This window comes from Antennarius striatus, chromosome 8, assembly GCF_040054535.1.
Source record: "Antennarius striatus isolate MH-2024 chromosome 8, ASM4005453v1, whole genome shotgun sequence".
NCBI classification, from domain to species: domain Eukaryota; kingdom Metazoa; phylum Chordata; class Actinopteri; order Lophiiformes; family Antennariidae; genus Antennarius; species Antennarius striatus.
In genome coordinates, this window is record NC_090783.1 from 1,085,353 (window position 1) to 1,100,000 (window position 14,648).

The 14,648-nt window shown below is 51.0% G+C and overlaps 3 protein-coding genes across 7 annotated transcripts in view; 2 read left to right on the forward strand and 1 right to left on the reverse strand.

The window, feature by feature from the left end:
* The first annotated feature begins 280 nt into the window (after window positions 1-280).
* baiap2l2b (BAR/IMD domain containing adaptor protein 2 like 2b) lies at window positions 281-5,026 on the forward strand. The gene is made up of 13 exons (XM_068321065.1): window positions 281-334; window positions 1,091-1,259; window positions 1,619-1,680; window positions 1,971-2,042; window positions 2,147-2,236; window positions 2,328-2,459; window positions 2,554-2,658; window positions 2,734-2,836; window positions 2,919-3,126; window positions 3,205-3,270; window positions 3,882-4,200; window positions 4,270-4,313; window positions 4,392-5,026. The coding sequence occupies exons 1-13, from the start codon at window positions 281-283 to the stop codon at window positions 4,465-4,467; spliced, it is 1,500 nt and encodes a 499-aa protein (XP_068177166.1). The 3' UTR covers window positions 4,468-5,026.
* An 11-nt stretch (window positions 5,027-5,037) lies between these two features.
* Window positions 5,038-14,648, reverse strand: part of pvalb7 (parvalbumin 7) — a 12,208-nt gene continuing 2,597 nt past the window's right edge. Inside the window, exons 1-5 of one of the 5 annotated variants that reach the window (XM_068320924.1) lie at window positions 14,108-14,148; window positions 6,329-6,398; window positions 6,113-6,242; window positions 5,904-6,013; window positions 5,038-5,819 (exon numbers count right to left, since the gene is read on the reverse strand). In XM_068320924.1, the coding sequence (XP_068177025.1) occupies window positions 5,794-5,819; window positions 5,904-6,013; window positions 6,113-6,242; window positions 6,329-6,389 (327 nt within the window). In that variant the 5' untranslated portion in view covers window positions 6,390-6,398; window positions 14,108-14,148 and the 3' untranslated portion in view covers window positions 5,038-5,793. Of the gene's footprint in view, window positions 5,820-5,903; window positions 6,014-6,112; window positions 6,243-6,328; window positions 6,733-7,471; window positions 7,869-8,445; window positions 8,521-14,107; window positions 14,149-14,648 lie in introns of those variants that run through there. The other 4 variants (XM_068320922.1, XM_068320920.1, XM_068320923.1 and 1 more) reach the window with 4 other exon arrangements.
* The window catches only part of ncf4 (neutrophil cytosolic factor 4), a 12,560-nt gene continuing 6,500 nt past the window's right edge, over window positions 8,589-14,648 (forward strand). The window contains exons 1-6 of the mRNA XM_068320919.1: window positions 8,589-8,772; window positions 9,040-9,124; window positions 9,199-9,358; window positions 12,059-12,129; window positions 12,531-12,658; window positions 13,764-13,812. Of these exons, the coding sequence (XP_068177020.1) occupies window positions 8,744-8,772; window positions 9,040-9,124; window positions 9,199-9,358; window positions 12,059-12,129; window positions 12,531-12,658; window positions 13,764-13,812 (522 nt within the window). The 5' untranslated portion in view covers window positions 8,589-8,743. The remainder of the gene's footprint in view (window positions 8,773-9,039; window positions 9,125-9,198; window positions 9,359-12,058; window positions 12,130-12,530; window positions 12,659-13,763; window positions 13,813-14,648) is intronic.

Here is a 14,648-nt window from a genome sequence, read left to right on the forward strand (position 1 = left end):
CGATGGCACCCACTCACCGTTCCCTTCCCCTCGCTCGCTCGAGCGTTCTATCCGATGAAAGGCGTCGACGACGAGTCGGCAAACGATCCCATTAACGAATGAGAGGAGAGAAAGGAGGGCGACGCCCTCCCCAGGGGCGCCGGCGAGGAACCGAGAGGCGGCGGCCAAGGTGACTTTCACTGCCTGGAAACTTCCTGTGAGGTTTGAACGGGAACGCAGACGACGGCTTTTTGAGGTTTCTTCTTCTTTGAGGTCTCGTTCTGTCTCCTGATTGGTCGAAATGTCCGGCGCCACCAGCGACCAGCTGCACCGGTCGACGCTGTCCGTCTACGCTGTGAGTTTAACCGGGAGCGTTAAACGTTTCCATCTGCGAACACTGGTGTTTAAGTGTGTGTGTGTGTGTGTGTGTGTGTGTGTGTGTGTGTGTGTGTGTGTGTGTGTGTGTGTGCGTGTGCATGTGTGTGTTACTCTAGAACCTGATGGAGCAGTTCAATCCCGGCCTCCAAAAGCTGGTTGCCCTGGGCAACAGCTATGTCCAAGCTTTCCAAGGTGAGTAGCTAGTATGTGTGTGTGTGTGTGTGTGTGTGTGTGTGTGTGTGTGTGTGTGTGTGTGTGTGTGTGTGCTAACTGTACTTGTAGTTATTTTTGATAATTTAAATTTTTTTCACTATTCACCTTTAAACGTCGATTTGAAGTCCAAAATGTAAGTTCCTGTGACTTACCTGTAATAAGTTGATGTGATTTAAAAATATTAAGTTAACCCTCTAAAGCCTGAACCAGAAATATGTAATTTTTGGAAAATATGGTCTCTATGGAAACTTTTGACAAATTTTTCAAAACAGCGTAACTTAAATTTGAATGTATGAGCTTTAATTTGGATTTTTTTTTTTGGCGTGCAGAATGCAGATGCATGCGTCTGATTGGATACTTCATGTTTTCTGGGGGGGGGGAAATCAACTTATGATGTAGAAACATGGATGCTTCAGTCGTTACCCAGCATCCCGTTGGTGCGTCGTGCATCATTGATGCACGAGGTAAATCTACACCCCGGGGCTATTCCTGGACCGCCACCCCCTCTATCGTATGTCAGCGCTGCTTGGAGCAGCTGATTGGCTCCAGGAGGAGGAGGAGGAGCTTACCTGGTGACTCATGTTGTGTGTTGTCTCCGTTAGCTTTAGCCGTCTGCAGCGAGGCCTACTTCAGCGCCGTGGCCAAGATGGGCGACCACGCCCTGCACACACTCTCATCTCGGTCTCTCGGTGAGTGTGTATGTGTGTGTGTGTGTGTGTGTGTGTGTGTGTAAACCGAGATTAGCACCATGCTAATGCTCTGACAGTGTGTGTGCGCAAACTGAGATTAGCACCATGCTAATGCTCTGACAGTGTGTGTGTGTCCTCTCCGGTGTCCGGTGTAAATTATAGATGGGGACGTGCTTCCAGCTGCACTCAGGTCACGAACTGGAACCCAACCGGGACAAAGGAGACCAGAAGCATCCATAATAAAGGGGGGGGGGATTTTCCACTGGGTTAGACGTGCGATTGGTTCGGTGAGGACTCAGTGATGGCTCCACCTCCCCAGGTGTGTGTCCTGACCCCGTTTGTGTTTCTGTCTGAAACAGGAGACGTCCTGATCCAGATCTCAGAAACCCAGAGGAGGCTGACGGCGGAGATGGAGGGCGTGGTCCGTACGCTGAGTCGGCGTTGTTTGGTTTGGAATAGCAGTAGCATATCGTTAGCATCGGCGTGCTAAAGCATAGAACTTCCGTCTCAGAAAGATTCAAGTTAACAAAATCCATTTTACTACGGGCAGATCTCTGGACGACCGCTGAGACGCCCTCAGGCGGGTCTTCAGAACCAGAAGTTACACTAAAGAACCTGTTAATGAGTCGTGGCATTTTAACCAATGGGGGGTGAGGGGGCGGGGCTGGTTTTCACGCTGACCACAAGGGGGCGTGGCTTCTGCTCCTACAGTTCAGCTGGTTCCAGGTGGAGGTGCTGCAGGCGATGGAGAAGAACATCAACCTGGACGAGGAGTACATCGACGTGAGTCATCGGAAGGGGCGGGGCTTGGGTTGAGTCTCCTCCTCCTGTTGCATAATTCATCACGCATCATCTTCATCATCTTCATCATCTTGGTCGTGCTGCAGGGCAGTCGGCGGGTGTACGAGCTGGAGGTGAGGAACCAGGCGGAGAACCTGGAGAAGCAGCTCAGGAGGGGATCCTACCGGGACTCGCTGGTGGGGACACGCCCACAGTGACACGCTGGTGGGGACACGCGGCAGTGAGGCGTGTCGTTAGTGACGCACACGCGTGTGTGTGTGTCTTCAGGAGAACAGCGACTACATGATGTACCTGAGGCAGAGCCAGCAGGAGATCCTGAAGGAGGAGGAGAGGAGGTACCGCTTCCTGGCAGAGAAGCACTGCGGCCTGAGTCAGTCGCTGCTGTTCCTGATCAACAAGGTACACACACACACACACACACACACACACACACACACACACACACACACACACACACACACACACACACACACACACGTTCTCCTGCGTCCAGACGGGGGCGTCGCTCCAGCAGAGGTCGGACGGATGGAAAGAGAAAGTGAACGACACCAGAGGGTCGCGACCTCGGACTCCTACTCCCCTGGATCAGGAAGCCCAGGTAGGCCCCGCCCCGCCGTGAATGGCTCCTCCCCCTGTGTTTGTTTATTTGTTTATTGTTGTTGTTATTTGTCAGCTGAGGGGGTCGGTCAGCTCGCTGCTGCAGACGGTCGCCAGAGACGACGACATGTCCTGGGCCCGGCGGGAGCAGCAGGCGCTGGGGAGGCTGCCCTCTAGAGGTGGGAGGGGGGAGCGCCGTCGCTCCATCGCACCTCAGGTGTGGTTTCAGTCACCTTAAGCCCCTCCCTCCTCTCCCTCCAGCTCCCTCCCCCCTCCCCAGCCGCTCCCGCTCCAGCTCCGTGGGGGAGTCTCTGGGTCTGGGCGGGGGGCGACCCATGAGAGCTCTGGTGTCCCACCCGACCTCCTCCAACCCCAAGCTGCTGCCGTTCAGCCGGGGGGAGACCGTCACCGTTCTGGTCCCGGAGCCACGTAACGGCTGGCTGTACGGACGCGCCGACGGCGGCCTGCGGTGGGAACACGCGTGTTCTGACGGGTCCCGTGTTCGGACACTCCCCCGGCTCACCTGCACCTCTCCTCTCTCCCCCAGGCAGGGCTGGTTCCCCGCTGCGTACGTCACCCCCCTGGAGGATTCCGCTAACGCGTTGGCGACCAGGTAGGGAACGCCATCGCAGTTTTATTCTAACTATAATAATAAAGGTGGATCCAGTTTGAATCAACTTCAGGTAGCGGTGCTGAATCTAGACCTGAAGTCTAGACCGGTGGTCTAGACCTGAAGTCTAGCCCTCTGGTCTAGACTTCAGCCGACATTTGAAAGACGAACAAGGCAGTCAGAGACGGCAACATCCGGCGACATCATCACATTTTTGTGCCTCTGGCTTTTTGTTTTGTGATTATCTCTCACCGGGTTCCAGAGGTGTGTCCCTAAAAAGGTGTAAAAGTATAAAGATAAAAGATTGTAGCAGTGCACATGGTTTAATGACTCTTGCACTTGTCAATGTTTCTCTGCAACAGTTAGTTAGTATAGTTAGTTAGTACGCACTCATGTACAAAGACCATAGATCAAAGCACTAGCTATCCAGTTCCTGAGATATGAGCAAAAAAATAGATAGATAGATACTTTAATAATCCCGGAGGAAATTGCGCTGCACAAGTGTGTGTAAAATGTACAAAAGTTGAAACGTCTTTACGGAAGTAAAACAGAGGTTTAACTTTAGACCCCAGCTGATCTAGACCTCCTCCATGTCTTCCTTCTTCGCCTCTCAGCGACGTTTCTCTACGAAGCCACAGCTTGAACAACCTGCTGGACCCCACCGACTCGACCGCCCACCAATCAGAGAGCAAGGGCCACGGAGACGTACCGCCACCGGCCACGCCCGATCGCAGATTCTCCGTAGACGTCCGGCCGGTCTCTCCCGTCCCGGAGAGGAAGCTGGAGCTCAGTCGGACAAAGAGTTCCAGCGACCACCAGCTTCCTCCTCCTCCTCCTCCCCCCTCGGGTCAGAACCTCAGAAGGGGGTCGACGGACTTCCGACCAATCTCTCCGCTTCCTGACAGAAAGGGCGACTCAGCATCTGATGGCCAGGTACTGGGGGGGGGGTTGGGTTCTCATTGCGTTCAACACGACTCTCTTCACAAATACGACCTCTTTCAGGCGCTGTCGCCCCACGGGACGCCCGAACACCCGCTGTTTCCAAGGTAACCCTCAGTTCCTAGTCTCTAGTCCTAGATTGATCGGACACTTTTATGGATGTCGGTGTTTGCGTCTCGTTGCAGAGGCACAAACCCATTCGCCACCGTCAAGCTCCGCCCCACGACCACCAACGACAGATCGTCTCCTCGGATCCTCTGATCCGGCACTCGGGACCGGATCGGGTCGGGTTTGGTCGGACGAGGTTTAGATGAACACAAACACCAAGAAACACGTCAGAACTGACTTTAATCAGCCGGTCAACGCCGCTCGAGGTTTAGAGATTGATTTTCTGTCTTATTTTAGAAATAATAATGATCTAGAACATATATGTCAAAGTCGAGGCCCGGGGGCCGGATCCGGCCCACAAATGAACTATCTATGGCCTTTTGTGTATCTGTCTCTGACCTTCCTGATTTAGAAGGGTTGTTCGTGTGGAGGAGGTAAATACCACTGTTAGCTTAGCATGCAACCTGGAATCTGGGGTAAAAAGCTGGTCTTCCCCCCCTCCCATAAAGAAATCCACTTATCAGCATATATATCATGATTTAACATGCATTTTTCACCCTTTTTAATCCTAGAATTACGCTCCTGGCTGCAGTGATCACGTGGGAACAGTTTTTCCATGGTAGACTTCCTGAAGCGTCGTAGATTAGCGTATTACCGGCGCATTGTTGTTGTGTGCGTTGAATGTTGTGAGTGACAAACAGTAAAGAAGCGGTCAAACCTCTTGTTTCTCTTTATTATCTGCTATTATTTCTCCTTATACATCATTTTACCTACTGGTGAGGAGGGGGAGGAGACAAGTAGGAGGAAACGAACTTCACAGAGGAAGGAAATGAAGATTCAGGGAGTGTTCACGACATCCACGCCACCAACAGGAGGACAAGCTGATCTATGTAGGATCCAGAAACCCGTTCAGTGTGATGAAACAGATATAGTGCGCCCTCGTTCTTCGCGGTTAATACGTTCCAGGAACCACACGCAAATAACAAATTCCGCAAATAGAGCAACAAACTATTTATCTTATTATTTAGGGTAATTTAAACGTTTCTGAACCCTCCCCTTTCTGATATTAAACCACCTTCTATCTGTATTACCTTTTCCCACACTCTGATAAACTGTTTAAAGCACTTTTGTGTCTCATGGAAGTCCAAGACTGATGGAACGTAGCGCACTTCCGGATGCCGTCAGCTAATAGAATGCGCGTACGGTAACACGTGACTGCCTACCAAAATCCGCAATGAGGTGAAGTCGTGAGTGTTGATCTGCGAATGCGTGAGGGCGCACTGTATAGACGTTTATACACTCCAGGTTCCTCTTCAGGGTAACTCCTTCTTGCCCGGTTTGGTGTTTTGCGGAGGTCTGGCCCGACTCCACGCGTTGGAGTCACCGGTAAGTTGAGAAGAGTTTGAGGGTGGTGGTAACAATATATGAACGCAGGGACGAAGAGGAAGAGGAAGAATAAGTAGAATGTTCAGCCGCCCGCTACTCGTGCACCAAGATCTCGAATTCTGCGAGAAAGAAAAATGACATACGGTCAACAAATTCAATGACAAGATGATGCTGAAGTCGCAAAAGTTGCTCCATCCTCTCACCGTCGATGCCGATCTTGCCGTCGCCGTCTTTATCCGCGGCGAGGAGGAAGGCTTTTGTCTCGGCATCGGTCAGATCTCGGCCCTCTTTGGCGAAACCCTTCAAGACGAACCTGGAAGACAAAGGAGGATCAAGGTTGGACAGTGCTAACAGTGCTAACGGTGTCAACAGAAAAGGATGCTAGGTGTCAAGGCCAGCGGGACTCCCTTACTTGAGCTCCTCCTCCTCGATGAAGCCGCTGCCATCGACGTCCAGAGCCTGGAACACCTTCTTGACGTTGTCGGCCGACATGGCCTTCATCCCCACCATCTCAAAGAACCTTTTAGGGTCGAACTCCTCCGCTGTAAGAGTCCGATGTAGAAGAACGGTCAAACCCTGACGTCTTTACGTTACCTCGTCTGAAATGTGTCGTTCAACTTTTGCAAACCTGCAAAGGCATCCAGGGCTTTCTTGATTTCCTCGGCTTTTAACAGATCGGTCATCGCCATTTTAGCCAGCTGGAGAGAGAGAGGAGAGGAAAGGAAAGGTAGAAGGTGAGAGGTGAAGGTACGACTTTTCATATCACTGAGTCTCTGGAGGATTTGGTTTCAAAAGCTGAGATTCAGCTCTGAACTGAAAACATTCCAGCTGACCCAACGGAGACTGAAGATGATACCGTCTCTTCATTGGACGAGAGACAAACTGACGCAGAACGACTTTTAACCTGGCTCAGACTCGACTTTAGAACACACAGCAGAACTCAACAGAGATGAAGATTCAAGGCTATAATTTATATGGACATGAAAAATGGCAGAGATTCAGTTTGGCGAGCTCTCAGACAGTGGTAGCCAACCTCACTTATGCGTAATTCGACGATGACTTGTATAAAAGTGTCGATAATAATGAATGCTTTATGTTTTCACAGAATCACATTGACTAGGTTCAGAATTTCAAAAGTCCAAGAAAGTTGGGTGAAATGTCGATAAAAGCAAAAAGTAGTGATTAGAAAGAGTTTCTGGACCTCGGTGAGGTTTTATAGACATTAAGAAGAACCTGTCTTCAACCTGGATTAGAACAATCTCTTGACACATGTGTCATATTCAAGGCCCGGGGGCCAAATGTGGCCCACAACATCGTTTTATGTGGCTGGCGAGAGCATAAAGGGTCAGAGTGTCTAAAGACAAATGGATTAAAAAAAGTGTGCTCTGACCAAAAACTACATTTCCCACAATGCAGTAGTTCAGCCCATTTTAACTCTGACTAAACGTAGTGAACAAAGTTAACGTCCCAACTTGTGTCTGATGTTATTTTTCTTTATTGATTGATAGTTTGATCCTTGATTGATGGAGTTCTGTGGGTTTAATAACCTGACAAATGAAAAGGATTTATGTTAGAACAGAGAAACAAACAAACATGTTTTTTCTGTCTAACTGTAATGTTTGGAACTAGAATCAGTCAGAAATTCAGTGGCCCTCAGTGAAAATGACTTTGACCCCCCCTGTCTTGGACCGTCACACCTGCTGCAGGAAACAATGTGGGTTTCAGCTGCAGTACCCCAAAGCTGCCACTAGGTGTCAGTAGTGAGCCTCACTCGAAGAGCTGGGCCTGGACCCAAACCCTCTGACATCAGAGCAGCCGGTCCTGATGGATCCTGTTCTCTTCGCCTCCAGGTGGCGCCAGAGTCAAAGACTCTGCAGACAGGCTGAAAGCTTGGGCCCCGTTCCATTCCGGTTCTGCCTCTGCAGACAGGCTTTCAGCGTTAAGGCCCGGCTGAGAGCAGATAAACAAACGAGGATCGATCGATAGGAAAGAGTCAATACGATCAGAACACTGCGAGTGTGTTATTGATCAGCTCTGATCGATTAAAACACGTCTAAATGTGCAGCGTGGAAAAAATACAGACTCTATAGACAGACAGGCAGACAGACAGACAGGCCCTCCGATGACCTGGCGTCTCATGCAGGGTGTACCCCTCTTTGGACGGATGAACTGTCAGCTGATTGAAGATGACCACGCCCTCTGCAAATGTTTCTACTTCCTGTCCTGTGACAGGAATGCCCTTAACACATAGTCAGTGTGTGCTGAACACACACACACACACACACAATGTTACATCATGCTTGAGGAGTTTCCCACCATGAGTGACTCAACCTATAAGTGGTGTGTGTGTGTGTGTGTGTGTGTGTGTGTGTGTGTGTGTGTGTGTGTGTGTGTGTGTGTGTGTGTGTGTGTGTGTGTGGTTCAGGTGTTACAACAGGTGCTGAAGGACTTCCTGTTGCTGTCGAGTTAGAACCTGAAACTGATCCAGACCGGATCAATCGAACAGACATTTGATCAATCATCAGGGTTTCATCCGTCACACACACTCACACACACACACACACACACACACACACACACACACACACACACACACACACACACACACACAAACACACGCACACACACACACAGCAACATACTGCCGTTCTAAACTTAAAATTACATTAAATGAAGAGATAACAGATTTTATATTAAAGATAGACTCCACCCCCCTCAGATTGGCTCCACCCACCACCAGCTCACACTGCAGGTGATCCTCCTCCCCCTCCTCTTCATCACCCCACAGGTTCCGCTCCTCTTCACCGCAGGTGCATCCTTGACCCCGCCCCCTCTTCTCACGCGCTCCGCAGCTTTTTGGGGAAGTCGCTCTTCCTGTCGCTCATTCGCGCCTTGCGGACGTTCCGGGGCGGAGGTGCAGCCCGGAGGCTCCGAGCGGCCAACCCCCCCACCACCACCCCACCGCCGGAAGCGATCGGTTCGGTCGTGTCCGGGTAACAGTCGATCGGTTCGTCTGATTTGATCACACCGGGATTACGTCATCATGGCGCTGCAGCAGCTGCGGGACGAGAGGTGAGCGTGTGACGTCATAGCGTCTGATTCTGTTCATCACGTCGAGTCCAGAGGTTTATATCCGGTTATTACCTTTAACATAAAAATACCAATGATCCTCAGTGGGAGTGAGTCGGATCTAATGTCCTCTGACAGCAGAGTTGATGGTTTGAATCCCGCTGTCGGTTCTGGAGGTTTAGGATGAGCAGGTTTCTGTTTCTACCCCCACGGGGGCTGAAACCCACCAGACTGGCTTCAAATCCCGTAACCGGTTCCGTCCTCCCTCAGCGACTTCGAGCAGCTGCCTCACAACGTCGCCGTCAGCGCCACCGTCGCCGACATCGAGGAGAAGAAGGGCTTCATCGACTATTTCGTAAGCGAACGACATCCAGAAGACGACGAGACGGAATCGGGAAACGGTTTCACGTCCCGGTTTCTGTCCTCCAGAGGTTCGTGATCGAGGTGAAGACCAAAGGGGGCAGCAAGTACTTCATCTACCGGAGGTACCGGCAGTTCTTCAACCTCCACGAGATCCTGGAGTCCCGGTACGCCCCGGAGGACCCCGACAAACCGGGGCCCAACACCTGCGTCCTGCCCCTCCTTCCAGGTGAGAGTCGCGATGGCCTCGGGAGCATCGCCGCCGCCGTCAACACGGCGTCAGATTTCACATAGCTGGAATACCGGGATCCCGCAGATTACAGGAAAATTCCTCACGCCTCTTGTCTCCGCCCCTTTCGAGTCAGACAGGTGCAGAAATCTCTAAAAGTATTCCGACTATGTCAACAGCAGGATGGAGTCACCGGGCGTTCCCCGTCTGGTTCTGGTTCCATAGCTGTCGGGTAGAAACAAACGAGCTTTTCTCCGTGAGGGTAACAGGGAGGACGGAGGGAAGGCACTTCGAGTCTATCGGGGTTGTGCCCAAATTTTCCGATATTGTTTTTAATACTCTTGATACTCTTTTTGGTAGCCAAGATACTCTTTTTGGTAGCCAAGATACTCTTTTTGGTAGCCAAGATACTCTTTTTGGTAGCCAAGATACTCTTTCTGGTAGCCAAGATACTCTTTTTGGTAGCCAAGATACTCTTTTTGGTAGTCTTGATACTCTTTTGATAGTCTTGATACTCTTTTGGTAGTCTTGATACTCTTTTGGTAGTCTTGATACTCTTTTGGTAGTCTTGATACTCTTTTGGTAGTTTTGATACTCTATCTTTACAGTCTTTTTTCACGTCGACGTCAGGATATCGTAATCTCCATCCGTGGCCTTCAGGCGTATATTTAGCCTCGTCGTTTACGCAACTCCCCAAAGAGGTGACATTTGAGTTACGCCGTAATTAACCGACCGCTGGAATCAGGAAGTTAAGGCGGCTTAACCTTTTAAAGTGACAGTGACGAGACGATGGTTTTATTCGCCACGCCGGTGACATTTTGATTTCCTCACGACCATCTACCTTTCTTTATCCTCCTTCCTGCGGGGAAACGATGATGACGTTAGCTTTATTAGCTCTGGGGTGCCTCAGGGGGCATTAGAGGGATAAACAACACCCAACAGGGTGTTTGTGGACACTTTATGATCCACGTGATTGGCAAGCCCAGGCGGACGGAGCGCGAGCAGGAAGTGGCGGCGTTAGCCACTGCCCCCCGGTGTCGGTATTGATCAGCGCCTGGATAGCAACATCTGAACCAATAGAACCCTGACGGCTTCCTGGAGTATCGACAATGGGATACGCTCTGGCGTGCTAGCCCGGTCAACCGTTAAGCAGCAGGTTAACGCTTAGATCCTTTCTTATCCCTGGCGTCGTCATGGATACCGTCCTGTGGAGGTGATCCAGACTTTGACACAGGTCGTTAAAGTTTAACTCACACACCTTTGGTTCAGTCTGTTTGATCTGGACTGGGAACAAAGAGGCATGGCTCTCAGCGGAGGCCACGCCTCCACCGGGGGAGGGTAGATTCGTACTTGATTGCCCACGGGGTATCAGGTTCGATCAGGGGTCAAGTTGACAGATACCCCTTCACCCAGAAATCCCAGAGAGAACCAAAGAACCCATCTAGTCTTTACTTCCTGGGTCTATTTCCTGTGGTCTGAGCTCCGCCCTCCTCCCCTAGCCGCCGCCCCCTTCTTGTTGTTTACTGTAAACACTGCCTGCCCACCCCAGGATAAAGTTCCCGATGAGTCATCGTCTTTGTTCCGACCAGCTGAGACGAGTGGATGGTTGATGATTTCCCACATGGGAGACGGGGATAAAGAAGGCGGAGCCGGAAAAGCTTCAAACTGTGAGGCTAGCCTTATTAGCATTGTTAGCATCGGCCTGGGAAATGGAAACCTTATTGATGAAACCGGCTGCGATGGACGCCCAGTGTCCAGTTAGCTTGAACGTATTAGCGTGTGTCCCAGTCTGATGACCTTTGGGGGGGGGCGGAGCCACGCGATGCCCTCCCAATCCTGGTCTGTTTTACGGCGGCGTCTCGTTCCCACTTTCTTCATCGGGGGGAAGTTCTACTTTTCTACAAACTGTGGTTTAGCATCTGGCGCCGCTGAGGCTGCTGGGTAATATCATACGTGATGCTTTAATTGCAGTGTCAGATCTGATTGGAGTGGAGAGGGAATAAGACAGACAGGATGCAGGGGAGGAGCTTAAATATGTGGTTCTGATTGGGTGAATAGAGCCTTCTGATTTCTGAACGTTTAATAAATGAAAAAAGTTTAGTTTTCGTTAACGGTTTCATTTGTTCGCCGACAGACGGCTGTAATGAACCCGGTTAGCGGTTCGGTTGTCTGATCCACCAGCCAGTGGATGAACGAACGCACGTCTGCGGCTGATGGAGTGAGTTATTACGCCGGAGAGCGAACGAGACACCGGGAATTGGGAGAGGGGAGGGGGCGGAGCCTCATTAAGACTGTGCTAAATTTGATTTAACGACAGCGCTCAGCGGCCTGGGATAACTCCTGGAGGAGCCGGTTTTAGATTCAGTCTGAGCCGAGGGTCACGTGACGATGAGAAGGAACGATTGACGGTGTTGGCGGACGGATACAACACAAATGAGGCTGTATCTCGTTCTTTACCGCGTGTTGGCGGACGTATACAACATAAATGAGGCTGTATCTCGTTCTTTACCGCGTGTTGGCGGACGTATACAACATAAATGGGGCTGTATCTCGTTCTTTACCGCGTGTTGGCGGACGTATACAACATGAACAGATTTAAACAGATTCAAATTATTTTAGTTATTCCAATCGGTTAAATGTTTAAACTTGTATTGCTAGCGTATTAGCCTAGCATTACTCGACTCCGCCTTCTCTCTTCAGGGAAAGTCTTCATCGGCAACAAGAGGGAGATCGCCGAGAGCAGGATCCCTGAACTCAGCACGTACCTGAAGGTAACGCCGTCGGATTCTGCTGTTCCATCGGCCGTCGTCGCCCCCGTAGGTGGACGAGCGCTGACTCGGGTATTTGGGCGGTAGGACGCCACGTTCAACACGTTTCAGCGTTCCTCCACCGCTAAAAACACCAGCAGGTCCTGGTTCTCCCACTCACTCACTTCTCCTTCTTGCTCTGCTCTTTTTTTTTTGCCCTCTGCCCACGTCTGCCTCCGTTCTCTCGCTTCTTACACTCGTGGTCTCTCTTTCTTCTGCTTCTCCTTCGTCAAACATCTCTCCATCTCCATCACCTCCTTATTGCCCCTTTCACCCAGTTCTTGCCCTCCCACCCCCTTTTTTCTTCCCTCTTTCTCTCCTCCGTCTCAGAGGTTCTTCATCCCTCCTTCTCTCCATCTCTCCAGAGGCTTCTGGGGTTTCCCACCTGGTTTCTTCTGGACGAGGCTCTCAGGATGTTCTTCTACCAGACGGATCAGGACAACCAGCACCAACCGCGAGCCCTGAGGCGGCTCCGCCCACCCACGCGCAGAGTGTAAGCCCCTCCCCTCACACAGTAAACCCCTCCCATAAACTCAACCATCCATCCACCACCACCACCACCGAGAAACGGTTTCCGTCTAGTTTGAAACCAGATGGAGTTCAGGTCACAACCCCACCCTGGTAATGATCAGGCCCCGCCTACCCCTTCATAGGCCCCGCCTACCCCTTTATGAGCTCCGCCTACCCTTCATGAGCCCCGCCTTACCTTATTATAGCCCCGCCTATCCTTTATGAGCCCCGCCTACCCCTTCATGAGCCCCACCTACCCTTTATGAGCCCCACCTACCCTTCATGAGCTCCGCCTACCCTTTATGAGCTCCGCCTACCCTTCATGAGCCCCGCCTTACCTTATTATAGCCCCGCCTATCCTTTATGAGCCCCTCCTACCCCTTCATGAGCCCCTCCTACCCTTTATGAGCCCCGCCTATCCTTTATGAGCCCCTCCTACCCTCTATGAGCCCCTCCTACCCTCTATGAGCCCCTCCTACCCTTTATGAGCCCCGCCCACCCCTTCATGAGTAAACATGTTCGTCAGTCTAACATTTTTTAGATTTTATAAACATTTAAAAGTTAAAATTGAGGAAATCTGAATCCTTTAAACGTTCATTGTGATTGCTGGATGTAGGTAATGAAGATAGTTTTGAATAGATTATTGATTGGCATCATCCTAATACTGACGGTTTATCGATCAATCTATTGATCAGGGTTTTCCCTCCTTTCACCTCCCAGACATTAAAGCCTTTTAGTCGCGATGCTCGAAGCGAAGCACATTTTAATATCGAGAAAACTGTGTAGAAACGTTCACAAACCACTTCCTCATTTGAAACGGCTGCTCTGGCTTTTGATTGGTCGGTTTTCCTGGGGTGGGGTCACACCAACGGGACATGTGCTAACGCGGAGCGTTGCTACTTCCTCTTCCTCTTCCTGCCGTTCTTCCAGCAGATGTTTGATTGTCTCCAGACCAGAAACCCGACACTTCTTGAATTCTAAAACTTCTTCTTTTTAAAATCAGGTTATGTGGGCGGGGTTAATGTGGGCGGGGTTACGGCTTGCATTTGATTGGCTGCCAGACGTGACCACTTTGCTGTTTCTTTCAGGAAGACCGTCAAACCCAAACTGGACCTGTTCTCCTCCCCCAGGGCCGAGGTACGAGGTCACCGCCCCCCCCACCTCCGACACACCTCACTTCCTGTTTATGAGCCCCACCCCTTCCTGGTTTCACGCCACACGTCCTGCAGGTTGTGTGTGTCTCTCACACACTTCACCATTACAGCCCTGCACAAACGCTCCAGTTGTGTTTTGTTGCCAAATAAAGAGAAACAACTCCATTACACCCCCCCCCCTCGTCCCTCCCCCTCGTCCCTCCCCCTCCTCCCCCCTCCCACACAGAGTAAACCGTCGTTCTCTCCTCCTCTCCTCACGGAGCCGTCGGCCTACTCACCGTTTATTTTCGTTCTCTCTCTTTCCTCGGCGCTGCGTCTGTTCGTGTGTGTGTGTGTGTGTGTGTGTGTGTGTGTGTGTGTGTGTGTGTGTGTGTGTGTGTGTGTGTGTGTGTGTGAGGGTGTGTGTGTGTGTGTGTGTGTGTGTGTGTGTGTGTGAGGGTTGCGATGCGTTCAAGTGACTTAGAACTCCATCCGTCCAAACACTGATCGCCGTAGCGCCGCCACTCGCCAAACGGGTATGGTGAAGCACACACACGGAAAACGCGAGAAAACCACGTAAAATTAAAAATCCAGCTCATTCCAGGAGCCAATCAGAGCACAGATCAGATCACATGACCTGGTGCGACACGGGGTTTGGGTTTTTTTAAATTTTGCACGTGAACATGCCGAAGCGTAGGCGTCATCCTACCGGTTGACCTCAGAGGAACCGCTACGCCACGCTAACCTCTATGCTAAACGCTACAACGCCGGCTGCCGCCTGCCCTCCGGAGCGACGACCAGCTGGTGAAGCATTTTTAGCTGCTAATTAAAAATTCTGGA